At 56.6% G+C, this 23,944-nt stretch overlaps 1 protein-coding gene across 3 annotated transcripts in view; it reads right to left on the reverse strand.

Moving 5' to 3' along the window:
- Nucleotides 1–23,944, reverse strand: part of RBFOX3 (RNA binding fox-1 homolog 3) — a 57,955-nt gene that overhangs the window by 8,384 nt on the left and 25,627 nt on the right. Inside the window, exons 2-5 of one of the 3 annotated variants that reach the window (XM_077833062.1) lie at nt 4,764–5,021; nt 2,932–3,069; nt 2,306–2,359; nt 1,265–1,357 (exon numbers count right to left, since the gene is read on the reverse strand). In XM_077833062.1, the coding sequence (XP_077689188.1) occupies nt 1,265–1,357; nt 2,306–2,359; nt 2,932–3,069; nt 4,764–5,021 (543 nt within the window). Of the gene's footprint in view, nt 1–1,264; nt 1,358–2,305; nt 2,360–2,931; nt 3,070–4,763; nt 5,022–23,944 lie in introns of those variants that run through there. The other 2 variants (XM_077833065.1, XM_077833064.1) reach the window with 2 other exon arrangements.

A 23,944-nucleotide genomic window follows, 5' to 3' on the forward strand; every position in this document is an offset into this window, starting at 1 on the left:
ATGGGAGGGTCCAACAGTCCTTGTCAGAGCCAGGCAACATGCAGTAGCAGACTGTGCACATTGACCACCCAGCTGTCGGTGTCCCTCAGTCCCGACCCGCAGATCCCCAGTTACACCAGTCCTGGGCCCCCCAGCTGTCGGTGCCCCTCAGTCCCGACCCGCAGATCCCCAGTTACACCAGTCCTGCCCCCCCGAGCTGTCGGTGCCCCTCAGTCCCGACCCGCAGATCCCCAGTTACACCAGTCCTGGGTCCCCCAACTGTCGGTGCCCCTCAGTTCCGACCTGCAGATCCCCAGTTACACCAGTCCTGGGTCCCCCAACTGTCGGTGCCCCTCAGTCCCGACCTGCAGATCCCCAGTTACACCAGTCCTGGGTCCCCCCAGCTCTGCTGATGCTGTTCAGTTTTCACCCATGGCAGCTCCCACTCTGCCATTTTTGTAGTGTTGACTCCTCACTGCTGACCTGTGGCATCTCTTGCTATCTCAGACCTACCCCCTGCTTCCCCAGCGTTGCCCGTGTCCCTCTGTCCTGTCCTGCAGACCCCAGAGCTAATGCAGCCGACTGGCTGCTCTTTGGTGCTGACCAACAATCCCTGGGAGGGGAGCATGAAAGGGACCCTCACGCTCAGTTCACTGGTGAACTTCAGTCAAGTTGGAGCTGTGCTCCCCAGAGCTGAGGCTTGGCATGCTGGCCTTCAGTGCTCCCTCCAACTCCCCCCAGAACTCCCTGGGGTCCAGCCCTCACCTGCCCTCCTGCTCCTGTGCCATTTGCTTCAGGCGGTAAGCTCTCCTCCTAGCCCCAGTGCAATGCACCACTGGCCAAGGACATGCGCTGCACTCAGCAAACATTCCACCATCAGCACCACAAGGAGGAGAACATGCATGATGGGGACTCTGCTCTGGGCCAGATTCTGGCATGGCCAGGGGCCAGGTGGCAAGGACCTGGGCCAGTTAATGCTGGGTGGAGCAGGCACTGAGAGGGAAGGAAGCCAGCAAAGCCCACTCCCCTGCTGAACCGCTCCACGGTCCCTGGGCAGGGCCTGGATTTCCCTCCGTGCCAGATGCCAGGATCCCTCCCGCCAGCTGGCTCAAAGGAACAGGACAGGTGAAAGCAGGGGTGAACGCACAAGGCATGCGACATGACTGGGACCCCCGCAGTCCCCGGGAAGGGCGTGTGCAAGGCAAGCAGCCTGGGGGCAGGGGAGGCCCAGGCACCCGCGTGGGCGACACACAGCAGGCAATGGCAGTCACACTTATCTGAGCACCTCAATTTTCCGTCCCTCTACGATTGTGCCATTCAGCTTCTCTCGTGCCCGGTCGGCATCTGTGCTAGTTTCAAAAGTTACAAACCCAAAACCCTGTGAGCAGAGGAGAAACGGGGAGGGAGAGAGCGAGAGCGAGAGAGAAGGGGAATGGGGACAGAGAGAGCAGGTGAATCAGGAGAGCTGGCACAGGAGGCTCAGGCAGTGTGTTCAGGGCCAGATCCTGCGTGGAGAGAGCGAGAGGGATCCTGTCCGGGGCCACCCCCAAGTCACCCCAGTAAATGGGGAGAGGGGAACAGAGAAGCAGTGAAGATCCAAAAGAAACATCCACACACACAGGGACATGGGCTGCCCTGTACTAGTGTGGGACGGAGGGACCGAGCTGCCCACCCCCTCAGTGTGGGGCGGAGGGACCGAGCCAGCCCCCTCAGTGTGGGACAGAGAGACCGAGCCACCCCCCTCAGTGTGGGACGGAGGGACTGAACTGCCCACCCCCCGCTATCCACTCTCCATCATGGGACAGAAGGACCAAGCCGTGGTTCCCCTCCTGCCTGGCATGGAACAGAGAGACCAAGCTGTTCCCCCCCGTGTTTTCCCTATTACAGGATAAAGGGACCGAGCCATCGTGTCCCGCCGGCACGGTGCAGAGGGACCGCGCCACCCCCTAGTGAAATCCCTTCTGCTCAGATGAGGGTGAACAGTGGCTGCTCCCCTCTGGTAAGGGGCTGGCATTAGGCCAGTGCCCTTTGTCCCCATGGCTGTGGTCTGAGCTGCGGCCAGTTGGGAGGCACCTGAGTGCAGGTGAGAGGCAGGGGACTGGAGTGTGGGGCAGGCTCCTGGCCGCAGAGAGGGAGGGAGCGGGAGAGAGAAGCAGCAGCACACAGACAGCTGGGCAGGACAGGAGTGAGTCAGGAAGAGCAGGGAAGACGAGCCCCTGAGTCCCTCCCTGAGTGGAGCCTTCGCCAGGAGAAACGCACATGTCACAGGTCAGCCTGGCCTGCTCCCGGGGCTGCTGTAATGACGCCGGCCTCGGGCAGCACCCACCTTGGAGCCCCGCTCATTGAAAATAATCTCCACGTCGAGGATCTTCCCGAATTGCTGCAATCAGAGAGAGCAGAGGGGTGAGAACAGTGCCCGGGCTCTGCAGAGGGGCCTGCCTCATCCCCGACCCCCAGGCACACGGGGAGCAGGCCTGCTGCAAATCTCCCGCCGGCGGAGCAGGCAAGGGGCCCCCCCTGCACAGTGCTACCCATGTTCACACAGGCTGAGCTGAGCCCCAAGCGATGGGACTGCCAACTTAATGCTCTGCTGTGCAGCCCTTCAAGGAGAGCCCTGGGGGCGCAGCTAACCTGCCAGGCCAGAGCTCCAGAGCCCTGGGGGCCCAGCTAACCCGCCGGGCCGGAGCTCCAGAGCCCTGGGGGCCCCAGTTAACCTGCCAGGCCAGGCCAGGAATGAGAGGCTCCCAGTCAGTCTGCTCGGAGGTAGCAGCCTGGGATATGCCCTGGGGAAAGGGGGAGAGCCTGGCATGCGAACAAGAGACAAGATAAGGTGAGCACTTGGACACTGTTAGGATCCATTAGTTCTATGTTTGCAATGTCAAGTCCCCTGCCCTGCCTCTTCCTGGGCCCACCGGGGACGACGGGGCTGGTGCACACACTGGCCATACACACCCCGAACATTTGCCGCAGGTCTGGATCCCGGAATCGGAAGGGGATGTTGGAGACGTGTAACCTCTTGGGCTGCTGCTTGTCTGAGTTCTCTGAGGAATGGAGCTGTTGGCTCTCTGTCTGTGCGGCTTCATCTGTCTGCTAGAAAAAAGGACCCCAAAACCATCAGCCCACTGCAGCACTCGTGCTGGGAAGGGGACATGCCGCCAAGGGCCACTGCCCCCGAGGAGCCCCATGCAGCATCACTAACCCCCTACCTGGCATTATGGTCTGAGCCAGGCCCTTCCTGCTGCAGTATCTGATCCCCAGACAGGGCGTGCGAGGGAGAGGGGGTGAACGAGCTCCTCCCACTGCAGGGGTGGAGACCTCTCGTGAAAGGTGCAGGGCGAAGCTGTGCCTGACCCCAGGGAGAAGAGCTGGCCTGGCGCTGCAGAGAGGCCTGCCAGAGGGTCAGCACTGGCTGTACTGTAAAATGGACCCGGGGTCAAAGCCCAAACAGTGTGTGGCCCCCTCCCACAGCCCCCGGGCTCCATCTCCTTTTGCACTTTGGCAGCACATGTCTAGCTTGTCACCAACACAGCCCCACTAGGCTGAATTAAGTGAGGGTGTGCAAGTTGGTGCATGTGTATGTGCAAGAGAGTTATGTGAGAGGGTGAGTGTGCAAGTGTGAGTGCGTGCAAGGTGAATGGGGATGAGTGTGCAGTGTGTGTGGGGATGAGTGTGCATATGTGCAGTGTGGATAAGTGTGCACGCATGTGTGCAGAATGCAGATGAGTGTGCAAGTGTGCAGCATAAGTTTAAAGGAGTGTGTGCAATGTGCGTGTGGATGAGTGTGCATGCGTGCAGCGTGAGTGTGGACAAGTGTGTGTGTACACAACGTGCATGTGGACGAGCATTTGCATATGCAGCGTGCACGTGCAGTGTGCACGTGGACATGCGTGTGTGCATGCAGAGCGTGTGGATGAGTGTGCGTGCACAGTGTGCATGGACGAGCATGCGTGCAGCGTGCATGTGGACGAGTGTGCGTGTGTGCAGCATGAGCATGGATGAGCGTGCATGCCTGGGCAGTCAGAGTGCGGACAAGCGTGCGTGCGTGTGGAGGGAAGGCCAGGGAGCGGGCCCAGCTGTGCTGCGTGGTGCGGGCTGGCACTCGCTGACGGGGGCTGGCTGGGAAGTGAGAGCTCAGCACTTTCCGCTTGGAGCTGCATTACAACCACCTAATTGGAGCTATCTGATTGGACAGTAGCCAAGCAGGTAGATTACAAGTGATTAGAAATGACAGGGGAGCCCGTAAACTGGGAGAGGAACTGGCAACTGCAAACTGCCGCTGCCCGTGCTGTGGGCACAGCAGCCCCCAGGGGTGCTGGAGCTGCAGGCTCAGCCTATGGCTCTCCCTTTGTAGCCACAGGTTGCTCAGCTCTGGGGCAGAGGCCTAGACTTGGGACTGAGAGCCTAGGCTAACGCTGGGAACGGGGGGGCGGGGGCAGGGGCTGCGTGACCCACCTGCCTCCTGGTGGGCAAGGCTGTTCTTCCAGCCTGGGACCTTACTGACAACTCTACCAGGCCCCTCAGTCCTGACCCACAGCCCCCTGCTGCCAGGCAGGTGACTCCAGGATTCCCCAGGTCAGTTTCATACACACATTCTCAGAGCACTTGCTACCATCTCGCCCCCTCCCCCACGCTGGCATATTGCCCTGCCTCCCAAGAGACACCGACGGCACTGGCCCCAAGCGCCAGCCTGTGGCCAAAGGACCCTGAATCCCTTCGTGGCTCATCACTGCTCCTCTCACCTGAAAAGCCCCGCTGCCCACCCGGGGCTCCATGGGGGCTCTTACCGATACCGTCTGCGTCCCTGCTATGGACTGCGTGCCGGCGTCGGTGCCCGGCTGCTCAGCGTGGCTCTGTGCTGGTGTGTAGAGGGTCATGGCGTGCTCCGGTACCGTGCTCTGCCCCGAGTAATCCTGTGTGGGGTGAGGGTGCGGGTGCGGGGGTGCGTACTCTGCAGGGATTCCATTCTGGGGAGGCGGAGGATACTGGGCTGGGGGGTAGGGCTGAGCCATCGCTTCAGGAGGAGCCGTGGCGTCCTGATTACCCTGCAGAGACAGAAGAAGGCTGCTGACTGTCCAGCCCCATGCAGAGCCTGAGAAGTCCTCAGAGCAAGCAAGTGGGGCCCCCACAGGTGGTGAGGCCAGGAGACCCCAAGGGTTGGAGGCCATACCGTCCACAGGCCAAAGCAGGGCAGTCCTGGGGGGACCCCACTGGAGACAGGTGTTTGCAGGGGTTTGTAACTCTATTGACAGGATCCTAGGAATGGGCAGAGAGGGTCAGACCTGTATGCACGCATGTCCAGTCCCTTGGGGTAAGCTCCCCACAGGGAAATGGCTGGCGCATGCCCTGCAGCAGGAGGGCTCATGGCCTGTTGTCCTCTCACAGGGAACCCTGGCTGTAGAAATGTCTTGAGTGGAACAGCCAGATGGATGGCTGCCAACTATTGCCAGGACAGATGCAGCCTGAACCAGTCCGTGTGCCTCAGGCCTGATGGACAGGGACAAGCCAACATACTGCCCTCCCAGGTTCCACCTGCCACGCACTTTGGGCCACACCAAACCACATCCAAACACACCAGGGAAGATACAGCTACTTGATGCACAAGTGGAAACTCAAAGACTCCCCTTCATGTGACTGTGGTGAGAACAGCCAAGCCACTGAACACAGCAGAACCAGGCTCTAGGTTTTTTGCCGCCCCAAGCAAAAAAATCCCTCCCCCCGCCTTTTTTTTGCCTTTTACATGTTTGCACTTTGCAATGTTTTTTTGTTTTGTTTTGGTTTTTTTTTAACTGTTTAAAATTTTAAAAAAATGAAAACAGAATTTGTAGTTAGTGAAATAAAACAATTTCCTACTAGTGTACTCATTTAATTTTAGCAAAATCACAATTACAAACAATTTGGGTTCAACTATGCACTGTAATAACCTTAGTGTCTTCCGGTGCACCCAGTTTCTCATAAATTAAAAGAATTTATATGAATTGGATGTTTCTAGGTTTATACTTGCGTCCTTTTAATAATTCAGTGACATCTACGTTTTTCACAATGGTCCTTTCAACTGAAATTAATCCGAGTCCTGACAGATGATTTTGAGACATAGTGGACTCAAATAATTTTTTGGTAATTTCAGTTTTGAGACACTGCGCTCACCAGAAGCCACTGTTTAAAGAATGTGTAATGCCATAGCAGTGTTTGGAGTAAGGTGCTTGGGGCTGTACATCCTGCCCGTGGGCCCCCAGCCCCACCCCAGCAGAGGGGACAGTAACCGACAGAGTGGCTGGGGGGCGGGTCAGCCGCAGGGAGGGGGCAGACCAGGGGCACCCACCCAGCACCGAGCCACCCGGGGCAGCGGGTCCCTTATCGGCCAAGGGTCTTGCCCCTATCCCGGGCTCCCCTCCACTCGACTCCAGCTCCTCCACCACTTGTGACATGTGCGGCAGGGATGGGCAGGAAGGGAGAAGCCGCATTGCCCCGCTCCCATGGTGGCGGGGAGCCAGGGCAACCGCCCCCGGGCCAGGACCCCCTCACTGAGCCCACCGCCCCACCCCACGCAGGGGCTCCCTGGTTGTCTGAGCGGGGCCGGGGGAAAAAAAAGGATGGCTGGAAGGCCGCCCCTGGAAACATGCCACCCCAAGCCCGTGCTTGCTATGCTGGTGCCTAGAGCGGATTCAGAGGTGAACTGGACAATATCCACAGTGTCACAGAAGAGGCCTTGAAATGGCTTGTGGACCTACTGCTGCATCTATAGAGCATTGCTCTGCAGAGCTCTGGTCTGTGTCTCCTTTGCTCCATCAGCCCTCAGGCCCCTGCTTTCCGAGCCAGCAGTGGGGCAGCACTGGGAACTGGACTCAGACTCACCAGGGGCCACTGAATAGGGGGCGAGTGGTGACCCACGAGCTTTGGTGCAACTCTGAATCTGGCAAGGTCAGAAGCCCCTGCTCCTACTGCGCAGGGATCCTGAGAGAAGAAAGTCTGGACATTCCGGAAAGAGAAACTAGAGCCGGCTTCAACTTGGAGAACAGCAAGGGAGAAAGCCCAGCCGCTCTGGCATCATTGTTCCAAAGAGGATTGCAGAGCATCATTATCCATGATTAGCAAACACACTGCCAGGTAAGTCAGACCCACGGGGGTGGGGAGAAAAGGGTGGAAAAGAGGAGAGGAGAGCCAGTGCAATGGAGCGGAGCAGGGAGGGGAGGAAAGGGGAAAGAGGCCTAGGCAGAGGTGTGAAATGTCAAATGGCATCTATCACCGAGTCCCAGGGCAATGCTCCTGAGCTGCTCCCTACAAAGCCAGTCAGGACTCTGGGGAAGTCTCCTCTCTGGAAGCAGCCTGTCTGCCGAACACACAGCTCACCCGGCTTCCACCTTCCTGGGTCTGACCTCGGAGCATTCAGCATCCTCTGCCCCTCCGTGCGTTTCCCACAGCAAATCCGCCCAGGCGGGGTCCTGGGGAAGCCAGAGGGTCCTGCCCCCCAACTCCGCAGTCAGACGGGACTCTCAGCCAGCCAGTAAAACAGAAGGTTTATTAGATGACAGGAACATGATCTAACACAGAGCTTGTAGGTGCAGAGAACAGGACCCCTCAGCTGGGTCCATTTTGGGGGGCAGTGAGCCAGACAACCATGTCTGCACTTCACTCCATGTCCCCAGCTAGCCCCAAACTGAAAACTCCCTCCAGCCCCTCCTCCTCTGGGCTTTGTCCCTTTCCCGGGACGGGAGGTCACCTGATTCCTTTGTTCTCCAACCCTTTAGCTCTCACCTTCCAGGGGGGATGGGCCCAGGCCATCAGTTGCCAGGAAACAGGGTGTCGGCCATTCTCTGTGTCCAGACCCCTGCACACCCCTGCTCTCTAGGGCTCTGCAATGATCATACACCCTTATCCCGCCCCCTAGATACTTAAGAACTGCATAGGGGAAACTGAGGCACCCCCCCAATATTCAGAGAAAACATTAAGAACAGTCCCACTTCGTCACAGCATCTTAGCATGCAAGGCAGATATCAAAGAACTGATTAACCCCTTTGCTTTAACTTACCCAATTTACCCTCTTTCCTGGGGCAGCAGGGGAAATTCCCCCTGTCCTGTGGGGTCAGGGCTGAAAGCCAGAGACGGGGCCAAGCCTAGCCCTGAAACACTCAGTCACTGACCATGAGGGGATGTGAGGCTGGAGAAGGGCGTGGGAGAAGGCGTGCTGAGAGCGATAGGCAGGGGGCATCAGGCTGACCCCAGGGAGAGCGAATGGAGGAGGACCCAGTGCTAAGTGCCAGCCCTGGGGGTGCACTTCCCTTGCTGCTCTTGGAGGGTGGGTGTGTCTGTCATTGGGGAATCCTCTACCTGGGGTGGAGTCCTCCCAGGGCAGGGGGCTCTGCTGAAGCAGCCCTCCCTGCACCCAGGGCCAGCTGGAGCCCTCCTGTGCAGGCTGCACTGGGGCAGGGCTCCACAGCTCTCCCTGCCTGGGCTCGTCCTGGGCCCTAGGATAGGTGGGGGTCCTGTGGTGACTGCCTAGCTGTAACGTATCTGGAAACATAAATAAATGCAGCAGTGTGACGAAGCGGGACTGTTCTTAATGTTTCCTCTGAATAGTGTGGGGGTGCCTCAGTTTCCGCTAGGCAGTTCTGAAGTATCTAGGGGGTGGGGTAAGGGTGTATGATCATTGCAGAGCCCTAGAGAGCAGGTGTGTGCAGGGGTCTGGACACAGAGAATGGCCGACACCCTTTTTCCTGGCAACTGATGGCCTGGGCCCTTCCCCCCTGCAAGGTGAGAGCTAAAGGGTTGGAGAACAAAGGAACCAGGTACCTCCTGGCCTGGGAAAGGGACAAAGCCCAGAGGAGGAGGGGCTGGAGAGAGTTTTCAGTTTGGGGCTAGCTGGGGACATGGAGTGAAGTGCAGACGTGGTTGTCTGGCTCACTGCCCCCCAAAATGGACCCAGCTGAGGGGTCCTGTTCTCTGCACCTACAAGCTCTGTGTTAGACCATGTTCCTGTTGTCTAATAAACCTCTGTTTTACTGGCTGGCTGAGAGTCCCGTCTGACTGCGGAGTTGGGGGGCAGGACCCTCTGGCTTCCCCAGGACCCCACCATGCGGACTCGCTGTGGGAAGTGCACGGAAGGGCAGAGGAGGCTGAATGCTCCGAGGTCAGACCCAGGAAGGGGGAGCTTCTTGCCCTGAAGACAGGCTGCTCCCAGAGAGGAGACTTCCCCAGAGTCCTGCCTGGCTTCGTGTGGAGCAGTTCCAGAGCATCGCCCGGGGACCCCGTGACAAGCAGTCACTGAGTCTGTGCCCTGTCCGGGAGTGGGTGGGTGGGTGTGCACCTACACTCTATTATCCAAAGGAGGAGCAGCGCAGTGGCAGAGCAGGGGCTGTAATGCTGGCGGGGGGGCTGGGGACAAAGGAGCACACTCCTAGGAAGGTTTCAGAGTAACAGCCGTGTTAGTCTGTATTCACAAAAAGAAAGGAGGACTTGTGGCACCTTAGAGACTAACCAATTTATTTGAGCATAAGCCACAGCTCACTTCATCGGATGCTTATCGTCAGTCCCTGTTGGAGTGGAAAGATCCCTTCGCAGCAGACGCTGTGCTGTGCTCCTCACTCAGGGCTGCCCAGGTGAGGGGTGCTCCCCAGACCCCAACCCATGCTTGGGGGCTGTAAGTTAACACACCTGCCTCTCCAGCCCTTCTGTCCCAGCTCCCAGCCATGGGACCCAGCAGGTTCCTTATAGAGTGGGACCTGGGATGGGAAGGGGAGGTCTGGACTCCAGGCTACTCTTACTATGGATTCCTGGTCAACAAGACTACTTGACCAGCGGTGATAGTGCACCCAGAACCCAAGGCCCACCTTCACCTAGGGGCTCTCAGTCATGGTCCAACACCCGCCCCCCTGCTCCCTCCCCCACCCCGTGTCAGTAACTCCATGCTGACAGACAAACAGCTGCAAACCCTTTAGGCAGCATGCAGGAGCCAGCTTTGACACCCCCTCTGGATAGGGTCTCTCCTGTTGTGTGCGTGGCTTGGACTGCGGATACAAGCTCCTTCATTGCGGGTGTGAACAATTTATGATGCAGACAAGATGTGGGGGGGGGTGATGGTGGGTGGGCGGGCAGGGGAAACTCTAGCTTCGGCCGTCCCCATTACTGGGACCTTGCACTGGCAACTGAATTGTTAATGGAGGAAGTTGAGACCTATAACCCAGGGCATTGTGGGTAATTATATACAAATCCAGTCTGACTAAAGATCTGCAAGTCATTCAAAGGCTTACGGGCTTCTTCCTCCGCTGACTCAGCCACTCGCAGCTTCCTAGGGATGCAGCAGCCAGACGCTCGCTCGCCAGAGTGATCTGAGCTTCAGGCTGGCAGCACCAATGCACCTTGAAACCAGCCAGCAACAGCCCTAACACCAAGCTCCAGGCTACACTGTGACCCTCCAGTGCATCTCCATAGGTGTCATTGGCAAAGACTGGCACTGTGGTGCTGCTGTACACAGGGTACATGCCAGGCTTGGGGAGAGATGGATCTGTGCAAGGGTAGGCTATTACCGGTGGGCCTGGGACAAAGTGCCACCACGGGACATGGCAGATTCTGCTCGCCATTTCAGAGAAGTGGGCTCCCGAAGCAGGAGGCACAGCAGGAAGTGGAGGGAGGCACTGCAGACACTTTGCTCTAAGGTTTCAGAGTAACAGCCGTGTTAGTCTGTATTCGCAAAAAGAAAAGGAGTACTTGTGGCACCTTAGAGACTAACCAATTTATTTGAGCATGAGCTTTCGTGAGCTACAGCTCACTTCATCGGATGCATACCGTGGAAACTGCAGCAGACTTTATATACACACAGAGAATATGAAACAATACCTCCTTCCACCCCACTGTCCTGCTGGTAATAGCTTATCTAAAGTGATCATCAAGTTGGGCCATTTCCAGCACAAATCCAGGTTTTCTCACCCTCCAGCCCCCCCCACAAATTCACTCTCCTGCTGGTGATAGCCCATCCAAAGTGACAACTCTCTACACAATGTGCATGATAATCAAGTTGGGCCATTTCCTGCACAAATCCAGGTTCTCTCACCCCCTCACCCCCCTCCCAAAAACCACACACACAAACTCACTATCCTGCTGGTAATAGCTCATCCAAAGTGACCACTCTCCCTACAATGTGCATGATAATCAAGGTGGGCCATTTCCAGCACAAATGCAGGTTTTCTCACCCCCCACCCCCATACACACACAAACTCACTCTCCTGCTGGTAATAGCTCATCCAAACTGACCACTCTCCAAGTTTAAATCCAAGTTAAACCAGAACATCTGGGGGGGGGGGGAGGGGTAGGAAAAAACAAGGGGAAATAGGCTACCTTGCATAATGACTTAGCCACTCCCAGTCTAAGGACACCCTGCCCTGGAGGGCTGGGACTAGCCTGTGGAGTCTTTCAGCTTGGGGTTAGGCAACCAGTTACCACACTCAGCTGATGCCAGATCCTCCCACAAGCCTGTCTCGGCCAGCACGGACCACATTTGGGATCTAGTCAGATTCCAAATACCAACTAGCGTGTCCGTCAAAAGAAGCAACAGCCATGTACTTAGTTAGGACTGAAAGTCCAGACCTGGCCCTCACCTGTGCCCCTACACAGCTGGTCAGCAGGGAGGCCAGTGAGTTAAGTGCACTGCTGAATACCCTTCCAACACAAGGAGCTAGCCAAGAGCTGCATAGTTTTCAGGACACAACCAACATAATCACAAAGTCCTTTGCCATCACCAGATTCAAGAGTAAATCAGATCCCAGCAGGGTTTCCTCACCTTCCTCCTGAGTCCCATGCAGAGAAAATTGCCATAGTCCAAGCCCAGGGCTTCTAGGTCACTGCTCCAAACCTCCCTTTTGCAGATGGAAATGGGATGCCCCTGACTGGGGCAGGGCTCTGTCTCACTGGGAAGTCTGTCCTGCCCTATCAGCTAGGAGCCTTGTACCAAGTGAGGAAGAGCTTTGAACAGTGTCTGAAGGAACAACACCACTACCAGGGAGGGAGCAGGGCTCTTAGGAGGGGCACTGGTGCCTCTGGCACAGTCCCATGGGCCCCAACAATGCGGCCCAGGCCAGCAGCACAGTGCACGGCCCTGGGGGTGAAACAGACTCCAGAGCCTGCCCCCAGCTGGGGACGCAGCAGATTCTGTGAGCTCCAGTGCTCGGGAACACTGCCAAGCGTTTGAGACAGCTGGCAGGGGCCAGTGAAAAGAAAAAGCAGTCTCTGGCTTCCAGAGCGGAGCGGGGCTCATGCTAACGTGGACCCGTGGCCCTGTCTGACAGTGCCTGGGTCCCCCATCACCATCTCAGACACAGCAGAACAAATCCAGCACCACTCTGCACTAAGCCCCATCCCCCAGTAACCAGACACATTACCACAACCAGCAGCTGGGGCAGAACCCGGTGCCGTGAGCTGCTAAACCCACCAATGAGGCGGTGTAGGCCTGGCCAGATTGCCGGGCAGGTGCCCCAAAGATATCGACTCGAGCAGCTTTCAGTCACCTTCCCCGTGGGACAAGCAACACACACATCACAGCCTCCGCACACAAGAAGGGGAGCAGGCTCAGCAAACCCTACAGCCCTGCTGACCCCTGTCGTGCCTTGGGCCTTTGAGGATGGAGCCCAGGCAGCCGGCCCCCTCCTACCTTGTTTACCAGCTCCTTGCAGTGGCTGGACCAGCCAGAGGCCCCATGCCCCGGCTCAGCAGCAGTTCTGTGGCCTGCTTTCCTTTCCCCATCCCAGCATCGCTCCCCAGCATGCATCACCTGTGGGGCCAAGCCATCGGTCAGGCTGCTCCTCACCACAGCTCCCATGAAAGGCCACCTCAGCCCACAATAGCTGGGAGGGTCTGCCAGACACATGGCCAGGCTTGGCTCTCCCAGGGCTTTCAAGGAGGTAGACTCACTCAGCCCAGAGCGCCCTGTTCAGCAGGGATGATCCCGCTGGCGTAGCTCAGAGCGGGGTCTGGGCCATGGCAGTGCTACACGCAAAGGCCCTAAGGTCCCTGAAGGGCACTGGGGAGCATGCCGAACTCTCTGCCAGGGACATGGCAAGGGCAGGGCAAGCTGAGGGACGAGGGGCAGAGGGCGAGCTGGGATGCACGGACCAGGAGGAAGTACAGGAGCGTCCAGAGCACAGGTTGGGGAGCGGCCCCACCTCAGCAGATCCCCACGGCTGGCGCCCAGCCAGCTCGTCCACTGACAGCCGCATTCGTATCGGTTATTAATTAGGGCTGTCGCAGTGCTTGTCATCCCAGTATTATTTCATTCAGGGCCCATTAGGTTCCCCTGTTTTGCTGCTTGCTGTCTCTGGTGCTGCTGCCGGTGCTGCAGCGGCACTGATCTATGGCTCACGCTGCGATCCCTCCACCAGGCACTGCCCATCCATCCCCAGGCACCTGCCAGGGAGAAGGATGGGGAGCCACTCACCTGCTCAGCGAGCTCTGAGCAGAGGAAGGGGCTCCCTCGCTCAAGGACAGGAATACAGGGGCCTGCAGGAAGAGGGAGGCTGGGGGATTCCAGAGGGGAGAGACTTGCAGGAGGATGGGTGGGGGGACCCAGGTGGGAGGGGAGGGCGCCCCGGGGGAAGGGGAGGGACTCACAGGGGATGGGTGGGGGGTCCCAGGTGGGAGGGGTGGACTCACAGGGGATGGGTGGGGGGGTCCTAGAAGGGAAGGGAGACAGGTAACAGTTTAGCTGAGCAATGCCCATTCACATCACTGGGAACCTGGCCGCTGCTCTGCTCCCCATGGGCTGCACTAAATGTTTCCCTCGACACACGCTGCTTTGCACAGGCCGTGCTCCAGGAAAGGCCCCGACCCACAGGAACCCCAAAGCTGTCCCCCTGCTTCATCCATGCCTCCCATCCAGAGCACTGCAGCCCCCTCCCGCTCCCCAGCACCCGCAGTGTCTCCTCCAGACCCCCCAAAGCACTACACTTAGATCACCTTCCTGAGCTGGCGCTCTGAGCAAGACACCCCTCTCTGCCTGTGCTGCCATGGACACCCTGTATCTACTTCCCCCAGGGCACAGAGCTGGTTCATATGGCCCTAGCTCTTCTCTCCTCTGCCTGCTGCCTGGAAGAACCCAACAGGCTGCTTGTGGCCAGGGCATGGGACTGGGAGCTCAAGCCATTAGCACTGGATTAGTCAACGGTCCATATGCAGTGCCCTGGGTGTTAGAGCAGGGCTGGCCCTTCTCAGCCCCTCGCACCGAGCAGCGATAGCGGTGCCCTGGTCTGCATGCTGCATATGGGCACTCTCTGTGCCAGCCCCTCCCACTGATAGCGGTGCCCTGGTCTGCATGCTGCATATGGGCACTCTCTGTGCCAGCCCCTCCCACCGATAGCAGTGCCCTGGTCTGCATGCTGCATATGGGCACTCTCTGTGCCAGCCCCTCCCACCGATAGCGGTGCCCTGGTCTGCATGCTGCATATGGGCACTCTCTGTGCCAGCCCCTCGCACCGAACAGGCAGTCCTAGCACCACAAACACATTTTAAGATGAAAACACTTCTGGAAAACGAAGGGTTCACAAGCCCAATTTCACATCTGCCTGGGGCAGAGCTGAGGTCCTGACATCCCAAGAGGGGCAAGTATGTGTGGGTTGTGTGGGTTCAGGTAGAAATGGAGGAGGGCACTGAATTCCAGGCACTGAGCCCACAGGATCTGAGCCAGGAAAAGAAGGAGGTGGGGTGGGGAGAGACAAGTGAGGGCAACAGGTAGGGTGAGCTGGGAGTTTGACAGGGATGAAGTAGGGAGGGGCGTGACGGACAGTGAGCCAGCTATGACAGCCCAGGGGCTGGGCCTGACTTCTGTACTCTATGGTTTGCAGAGAACCCGCTGTGCAATAAACCGACCACTCCTGCAAGGAGCAACTTCACAGACCAAAGAGAGACAGATGGTGATCCAGGTGAGGAAAGAGAAGCCAGAGAGAGCAGGAAATGCATAAGGCACTAGGACAGCAGCAGGCCCACGTGACAGGGGCTAATGCTAACAGAGCAAAACCCAGCTCTAGTGGGAAAGTCTGGGAGCTGAACACCCAGAGAGGCCTGAGATCTGGAGCTGGAGTGATAACACAGCCCCAGCCATCCCTGCCCTTCAGCTCCCGGCCCAGGGCCACGCAGTGCTCTGAGCTCAACGTCAGCTTTGTGAGCTGAGCCTGAGGGCTTTGCTGAGCCACGAGGCAGACAGACACACCAAGAGACTGCCCCAGGCAGTGAGGAGCTGGACCCCTGGCATCACAGGGCACTGGGCCTCTCTAATAAGCAGGTTGGACTGCACCCAGCATGTCCCTCCCCCGGTGTGAGCGCAGGGGATGCTCCCGGAGGGCATCTTGGATGGTGATTTTCTGCATTTTCATTAAAAGATATTCTAATTATTAATGGCCCATGGCCCTCATTTAATAAATGAGACAGGAGATTAAGCACATTGCCTGAGACAGAGCTCAGAGAAAGGAAGCCAGTATTTAAAACTGAACAGAGACCCAGCTGGAACTGAGAGCCAACAGCTATCAATTAATCTTACCACTCAGCCAAGAGCAGGGCTCCCGGAGGGGCTGGGGGTCATGCCAGGGACAGCAGGGCGATAGAGCCCTGGAGTGCTGGGCAGGTCTGGGCAACACGTGGCTGTCAAGAGGATGCTCAGTGGCATGCCCAACAGCCCACAAGCTCTCGTGCACACTGGCTGTGCCACAGTCGGCATTCACCCACGGCCGGGACTCAGCTCAGCACTCAAAGCGAGCAGCCGTGTTTGGAAAAGCTGGCTGGGGTGGCTGGAGCAGTCATGCTGGGGCTGAGATGTCCTCACAAGAAGCCCCTGCAAGACACAGCCCTTTGGGCCCTGCTCACTCGGCATCCTCACTCGGCATCACATAGCACCAGGGCTGCGACAGGAGAGCCATGGGGCACAAGAACCCCTCCTGAGGTGCAGCCTGGTGGTTGGGAAGCCAGCAGCACCTCCGAGGCACTGCTGTGGCTGGTGGGCTGAGACAGCGTCCAGCTCGGGGGAAGCCCCCAGCGCCATAGAGGGGAATAGCTCCCTTGCCCGTCCTCCGCTTCTCCTGGCAGATGGGCGACCTGGCAAGGCCCTTCTGCAGCAAGCCGGTGGCCAGGCGAGCACAGCTATCAGCAGGCGCCATGGAGCATTCACCTGAGAACAACAGGGCCCTGGGCTGGGGGCACAAGGCCAGCCGGGAACAGGGGCCCCGTTCCAAGGAGCAGGCCAATAAGAGGGTGGGGCAGCTTGGGTGAACCCTTGCAGGCACTGAGGGCAGCACGGAGGGGGGCTAGGGCAGGGGGAAAGTTCCACCCACACTGCTGCTTATTGACCAGCCCTCCAGGCTCAGGACAAGTCTCTGCACTTCCCGCCCCACCACCTGAACAAACACAACATGCCCTCTGCTCCCACGCCTGGCCCTGCGCCAGCCCCTCCCACCCACAGTGGGCTACCTTCCCCCACCGAGACTGCGACCCCGCTACTGTGGGCAGAGGAGTGCCAGGTGTGGTGTCGCACCCTCCGGAGCTGGGTGTGCAGGGAGGGGAGGAGGGCGAGAACCCCAGTGGCTGGCTAGGAGCACAGCTGGTGGGGTGAGAGGCTGCCATGCACGACCCACACGGTGGCACAAGGATGCCCCTTGTGGGTAGGGCAGCAATGCTTTTATCCGTAGTGCCCATGGCAGCAGTAACCGTGGGCAGGCTGGCAGCACGCTGGGTGTCAAGCTCTGGGAAACACTCTGCCCTGTGTTGGAGGGGAGTACTTTGGGGGCTGGCGAAAGGTCTGTGATGCCCCATGGTGGGATTGGCACTCCCACGCGCAGGCAGACCCTGTGTAACCCGGCCTGGCTGGCAGGTGGGTGGAATAATAGGAAAAATAAAGAGATCAGTCTTGTTCCCGCGGCTCCCTGAGCCCACTCTCCATTTAGATCCAGGAACAGACCCAGGAGAATGACGAGAGGGCAGCTTCTCCCAAGCACAGCCCCCTGCGCTCACCCCCTGCCAGCTCTCCACTTCCCCCAGAGCACCTCGCTGAGCGGCACTGGGGAGCCTGCGGAGCAGAAGCTGTGCTGCCCTGGAGCGCACAGTCCCACCGCCACCAACTACCCGTTGTCTTCCCTGCATTACATCTGGAGCTGCATGCAGCCCCTGCCCAGACTGCTGCGTGCCAAGGCTGTCTCCCTGCCTCACTCACTGCAAGGCGAGAAGTGGATCTAATCTTTAGCTGATTAAATGTCCCTCATTAACGAGTTTCTTTAATTAATGAAGTTTTGTGTTTGCTCCACTTGCTTTATCCCTGCCACACTCTGCCTCCTCAGCACAATCCAGGGCCATTGCCTTTCCAGGAATATAGCGCGTGGGGCCGGTTCCTGCCGATGGCGCACTCTGCTGATGATTCCTGTCAGCTTGGGGCTGACAATTCCATTTTAAACCTTTTCTTGTTTTTCAGAAAACACCCTCCACAAGTGGAGAAAGGGCCTGTGCCATTAGCTACATGGCAATGCCCAGAGGAACAAGCGGGCAGCCCACACAGCTGGGCACCTTCGGCGGCTGCTCGGGGCTCATCCCCAGGGATGCAGATTTGGGCCCTTTGAATGGTGCCTCCCATGCATGTCAGCACCTGGTGCTAGGTAGCTCTGCAGATGCTGCCGGAACCTGAAGGGATGAGCAGCCCAATGGGGTGCTGCTCCCTAGCCAGCAGGTGGCACTGAATTAGCCCATCACAGCCCTGCTCCCTAGTTGCTGCAGTCCTCTGACCCAGAGAGACCATGCTGTGCTCCCCAGCGACTGAGGCCCATTTCCAGCTCCGCAGCTAACGAATGGCATCGCGCTTTGGGCTCGGCCCAGTGAAATGCCAACATTGGGCAGTTTTGCTTCCCGGGCAGCGTGCAAGTGCCCCCCTCTCCTTTCTGCCATGCTGACTTAGGGGTGGGGCTCTATGGCTCCCTGGGGCAGGGCACCGCTCTGTAAATGAGCCGCTCATTGGAGCGGTGTCCCAGCATTTGGGATCAGACCCCTGCCAGGTCTATCGATTGCTCTAACCTGTCCCATTTCCCCCAGTGAGACCAGAAATGTCATCACCCTCTGTACAGCCTGCTGGGCAAGGCTGGGACTGCCCTGGCTATGAGGACCCACAGCAGCCTGCGTTCCCTTCCCGCCCTAGAGCTGCTCCTTCTGGGCTATGCCCTGTGCTGTTTCCTTTTAGGCTCAGGAGCAGAAATGAGATAGGAGGTTTGGAGAAGGCTATTCTGATGGTTAGGAGCATGATGGATAAAATCTGATTTAAAAAAACTTGCATTTTTTTATTTAAACTAAATACAGGTTTATTATTTAAAAATAAATCTATTTAAAATTAAATTTGAAATTGACAACCTATGTTGAGTCCTAAACTTATTATAATCTAGTCAAATGTACATTGTACACAAAACAGTATTACGCGGTCCATGTTTGCTGCTGACGTTTTAAAGAAAGTCCACCAGTGCTGAACTGGTGGAAGCCACTGGCTAAGAACCTGGAACCTGAGTTTGCTAAAGGGCTAAACCAGTTTATAACAGCAGTAGCCTCTTCTGCAGGTGCTGAGGGAATATTTTCTTCATTTCAGTTTATTTAACTAGATCAGTACAATGAGTAGTTCATTCAAAGTTAAGAAACCAGTTGGGAGTTGAAAGAGCAGGGAGGCTTGTTTTCCTTGTCCAAGCTGTGAATGAAAACTACTGTAGGTGTGAGAGGATGAGCTCTACTAGTTCTAAAATCTTTAAGGACATGGTGACTGGAAACAGTCAGTTCAGTGCACTAACTACAGATGATACTGCCTCTGTTTAATACATCAGCTAGTTTTAGATGCAAAACATGAGTTGATAAACTTTTTTCTTATGTATCCAACACATTTAAGGTAGTTTTATTTAATAAAAATATAAAATACTGTTTTTGTGCATTTCTAATTGAATTTGAATTTCCACCTGTGATAGGACATGCCCCCACACCGCTGATAGACTAACAAGCCTTCCTGCACCAGGAAGCGCAATTAGGCGCACCTGCAAAACATGTGCCACTGGAAAGGGGAGCTTAAAAAGGTGATGCTCGCTACTGCAAGAAGAGGCTGCCAGTGAGCTCTAGTAGCCCAGTCTGGGATAGTGGCTGGTCTTACCTCCCCTGTGCCCTTGTTGTGGGGAAGACTGGCACTACAAGCCAGGCATGGGTAAGGGGCCCTGGCAGGCTGCTCCCCAGGACTAGAGCTAATTGGTCTCAAAAGAGACTCCAAGAATTAACTGAACTTCTGCTTGGAATGCCCAGGTGTGGGGAGTCTCCCGTACAAGACTCAGTGGCAAGCAACTGAAAGAGACTCTGATCAAGCCCAGGATGAGCGTCGGTCGACTACGCTAGCCACACAGAGCTCAACACAAATTGGAAGTAAAAAATTAATCATCCACTAGTAAAAAATGAAGCTACATAATTCCATAAATAGATGTTATAGATACATTGTATCCTCTGGTTAACAACAAGCACCACATTCAGTGCAAAGGCTGTGTAATTAATTGCAAATCAACGTTTGAATAGCTCCAACCTTTCTTTAGGACAGGGGTTCTCAAACTTCCGTGACCCCCTTCTGACAGCAAAAATTATTGGGCAGGCCGGCAGGCAGGCGGGGTGGGGGTCAAAGCCGAAGCCCAAGGGCTTCAGCCCCAGGCAGAGGGCCTTTAACCTGAGCCCCGCTGCCCAGAGCTAAAGCCCTCAGGCTTCGGGCCCCAGCAAGTCTAACGCCAGCCCTGGCAACCCCATTAAAAAGGGGTTGGGACGCACTTTGGGATCCCGTCCCACATTTTGAGAACCGCTGCTTCAGGAAAATAACTAAAAAGTACATATGCAAAACAGGATTAAAATCGATCATCTAAATCCAGATTTCCTCCTTAATGACTTACATCATGATTAAAATCAGTGATTTAATGTGCTTTGATTTAGACCTATCTGCTGCGCTCAGGATGAATCTAGAGTGGCTTTACCGGGGTCTCTACTGACCTAGCCCATGGAGCTCCTGCTTGTAAAGGTATGAGTCCTTTACATTAAACCTTAGCACTGTTCTTATCTGATGAGCATTTGAAATACTCTTTGGATCCAGGAGAACAGACAATTGCAGCTTTTTCACCAGAGCCTCACAGAAAACACAACCACGCAGTAAATAAAAACACGATTTAGCCCATGACACTTCCATTTAACAACGTCCTCTGCTTCTAGGTAATGATTCCCCCCAGTCCCTGTGCCGAGGGGGGATGGGGGACGGACACGGGACGAATGGGCAGTTTGGGAAGGGGCATGCAGGAGATGGACGGAAGAGTCGCACCGTGGTACATCATGACTGAGACTAAAGTGAAAAATCAATGTTTAATTGAATGTGTTCTGTGAGCAGCTCCTGCTGCCCCTCATTGCTCACTAATAGAATCTCCTGCCGTGCTCCCCGTCCCCGCACTGATGGAGGTGGATCATCACAAATGTGAAATCACTTCCCACCCCCAGGTTCAGGACAGAAATTAACCTGTTCCTACTCCTCCCCTGGGGTGCTTCCCAGGAGAAGGGCTGCCCTCCCTAGCGCTCATGGGAGCTATTTGGAGGTGGGATGGGTTGGTGTCCTTGAGGGTGAGGTGCCATGGGGTGTTTAGAAGGTCATTGGCAGCAGCACCCAGAGCCACTCCGATCTGTATGTCTCCAGTTAAACGGGATCACACATTCACTGAGTCAGAGAAAACAGCCCCCATTGCTCAGGTCCCTTCCTTGCAAAGAGGGCTAACCGATGGCAAAGCAAATGGTAAAGGTGTCTCTGTCTGCCTCGAGCCAGCCCTGCCAGCAGCAATTGGTCCTGCAAGGTGGCCTTGCGGTGTGCAGAGCAGGACCCCTTCCCAGGTACTGACTGTGCACAGCAGCTCCCAGTGCAAGAGCCAGAGCAACAGGACAGGAGGCCTCTGCCCAAGCCAGCCATGGGGTGTGACAAACAGAGTCGCTGTGTGCAGACCTGAAGCCCATGAAACCAGGCAAGAGTTGCCTGCTCTAGCCTATAAATGCCCCAGTCCACAAGTGCTCAGGGGTTCCTGGCTCCCAGGCCTGTGCTCAGGCACCACACTGCACCGCCTCCCTCCCAGCAGAATATCACAAACACCAGCTCTGAACGGAGACGAGGGGGCAGGCAGGGGACCTCAGGAAATCAGCCCTAGAGCTGAGTGTGGGAGAGAGAGGGAGTGGATGGGGTGAATGTGCAGGGAGTCCAAACCCACCACAGCTAAGCCACACACCACAATGACAGGATTATTTGTGATTCATTTCTACTGGTTTTGCTGTGTCCAGGACCTGTTTGCTGCACTGTGATCACATGCCAAACGACGACTGACGGCAAAGCAGGAGCTCCCGGCGGCTCCCAGCGCGTGGCCTGCCAAGGAGATGCAGAGACCTGGGCCAGGGGCACCAGAAGTGCATTAAATGGTGAACCAAGCAATGCCGAAACCGGCCACCACAGGCTCAACTGCTTGGGCAGTGAAGCCTAAAAATATACAGCGCAGCCAGGGGCAAGCACAGGCACCAGCGGAGCAGATCGACCCCCACACCCACCCTACACGCGCACACTCAGAGCCACGGCTGTAGGGTGGGTGTGGGGTGTGTAGAACCACAGCCTGCACAGACACACACACTACTATCAATAGCCCCTCCACAGCAACCGCACACCCCCGCCCCCGTAGCAGCAGCGATACGGGTGATAGGAAGAGTGGTGGTGGGACTCTGGAGACCTGGGTTCAATTCCTGGCTCCTCCACAAGCTCCCGATATGTGGCTTAGCAAGTTCCAGATCCCCGTGTGTCTCGGCTCTGCACGTTTACAGAGCTGACCAGCTCCTCCAAGTCCCAGGAGACAAGCTCAGTGTCTGGGAGGTCATCAGATGCTGTGGGGATGGTACCTAGGTAGATGCACACCACACACACATACCCTGCATGGCTATGGGACACTGCAGGAGAACCTGCTGCAGCCCTTACACAACCAGACACACCAGAGTGCCCGCAGGAGACTTCCCATCACCCAGCTCTGAGAGCCGCAGGCAAGCACCTAGGGGGAATGTGCCGCTCAGGCCTAGCTCTCCTGTGTACTGATATTTTCCTGTGGATAAACACAGGGCACAATGATGAGCACCAAGAGACCCCACTCCAGTTCAGAGGGAAGACAGGTGGCACCACCAGGCACTGATTGTCTCCAAAAGGCTCTAGGGAACATCCCCCCAGAAGAAAGGCATCACTGGTCCTGTGCTCTCCTGCTTCTCACTCCCAGGATCTGAGTGACCCAGGAGTGAGACAAGTCATGCTGGCACAGTGGAGGGATACATTATACTGTAGAGTCCAGGAGGCCAAATGCCATCAGTTGAATTAGTCAGTCTTGGCTAATGAGATCTATTTAATACAGGGGGAAATGAGAGCATGAGAGACTGCAGAGCTCTGAGAACCAGGCTCCTGAGCCCGCAGAGCAGTCACTGAATGTTCCCACAGAATTCGCGACATCTCCTGGACAAAACACCTTTAGCATTTCCACCCTCATCACACATTCCCTAAACATCTGCTACTGCAGCTAGGCTCCTCTCTGCACTGGCCTCCACTCCAGACAGCTTTGTAATAAACACATCCCATGCTGGGGCACCCAGTGTAACCAAGCCCTCAGCAACCATCTCTGATAGCATGGCTCAGGGGCTCTCCCTTGAACATCCCTCTCTGCCCACCCAGGCTATACCACACACCGTTCTGGTTTCCTACAACCAGTCACTTGGCAGCTGCTCTTGGCACCTGCTCTTGTTGGCTTTTATTCACACATGTGGCCAAAACATCTGTAAGGACGAGACTTTAGCCATGCATCTGCCAAGGAAGGATTCATTCTTGAACCAGGTGAGGTAAAGTAACAAATCCAGTGAGCTATTCACAACATCAGTCTCATTCAAGCCCCAGGGCCCCCTTTCATCCTGGAATCTGGGATTAAACGTCATACCCCAAGACGGGGTCTTTCGGGGCTGTCTGCACCATGGATGTGCTCAGTGCTTTGCTCAGCACTCAAGGGTTCATACTGCAGGAGCAGGGAAAGTTCTCCTGTTCGCCTGACCACTCAGGGCACATCTGCACTGCAAAAACCCTGTGGCAGTGAGTCTCAGAGCCCAGGTGAAGTGAGTCCGGCCTGTGCTATGGGGCTCAGAATAGAAGTGTAGATGTTACTGCTCTGGCTGGAGTCGGGGCTCTGAACCTGGTCTGGGAATGTGTGTGTGTGTCTCAGAGCCCAGGCTCCAGCCCGAGCAAGAGTGTCTACATTGCTATTTTTAGCCCCATCGTGTGAGTCTGACTCAATTATCCCAGGCTCTGAAACTCGTTGCCACGGGTCTGTTTTGCAGCCTAGGTGCACCCTCAGGGGCCTGACAAAAGCCAGCTGCTTAGTGGAGCCGGTCTTCCAGCATGGGGCAGCGCTGCGGGCTAGCTGACTGCCATTTTCCTGGTGGGTTCTATTACCAGTGTCATCCCCCAGGCCCTAGGATGGGAAGTGGGGAGATGGTCAGCACGCAGTGGCACCCTCCTTCCCAGCCCCAGGTGCTGCAGGGCTGTGGGAAGAGGTTCTCCCTATTCTTTGCTGACATACTTGGGCAAATGCTGGAGAGAGGGGCAGGACACTGCCATTGGCATGGCTGGCTTTACAGGCACAGGTGGTGACCATGCCCTGCATGCTCTGACTCTAGCCTGCCCCAGACACGTCTATGTTTCCTGCCTCCCCGGCAAACCTGGGACAAACCAGGAATCTGGAAGCTGCCAGTGGGAATGCAATGAGAGCAATGCCACGTGAGGCAGTGGGCTTCTCTGGGCTCAGCAGGGCAGCCAGCTCAGGAGAGGAGAGAACTACTCCAGTCTTACCCTTGCCAGAGGGAAGCTGCCTCTTAGCTATAGACGACAGCACCCCCCACAGAAGAGGCCAAGCCGTCTGCT

This window comes from Eretmochelys imbricata, chromosome 14 (assembly GCF_965152235.1).
Source record: "Eretmochelys imbricata isolate rEreImb1 chromosome 14, rEreImb1.hap1, whole genome shotgun sequence".
Taxonomy (NCBI): Eukaryota; Metazoa; Chordata; order Testudines; family Cheloniidae; genus Eretmochelys; species Eretmochelys imbricata.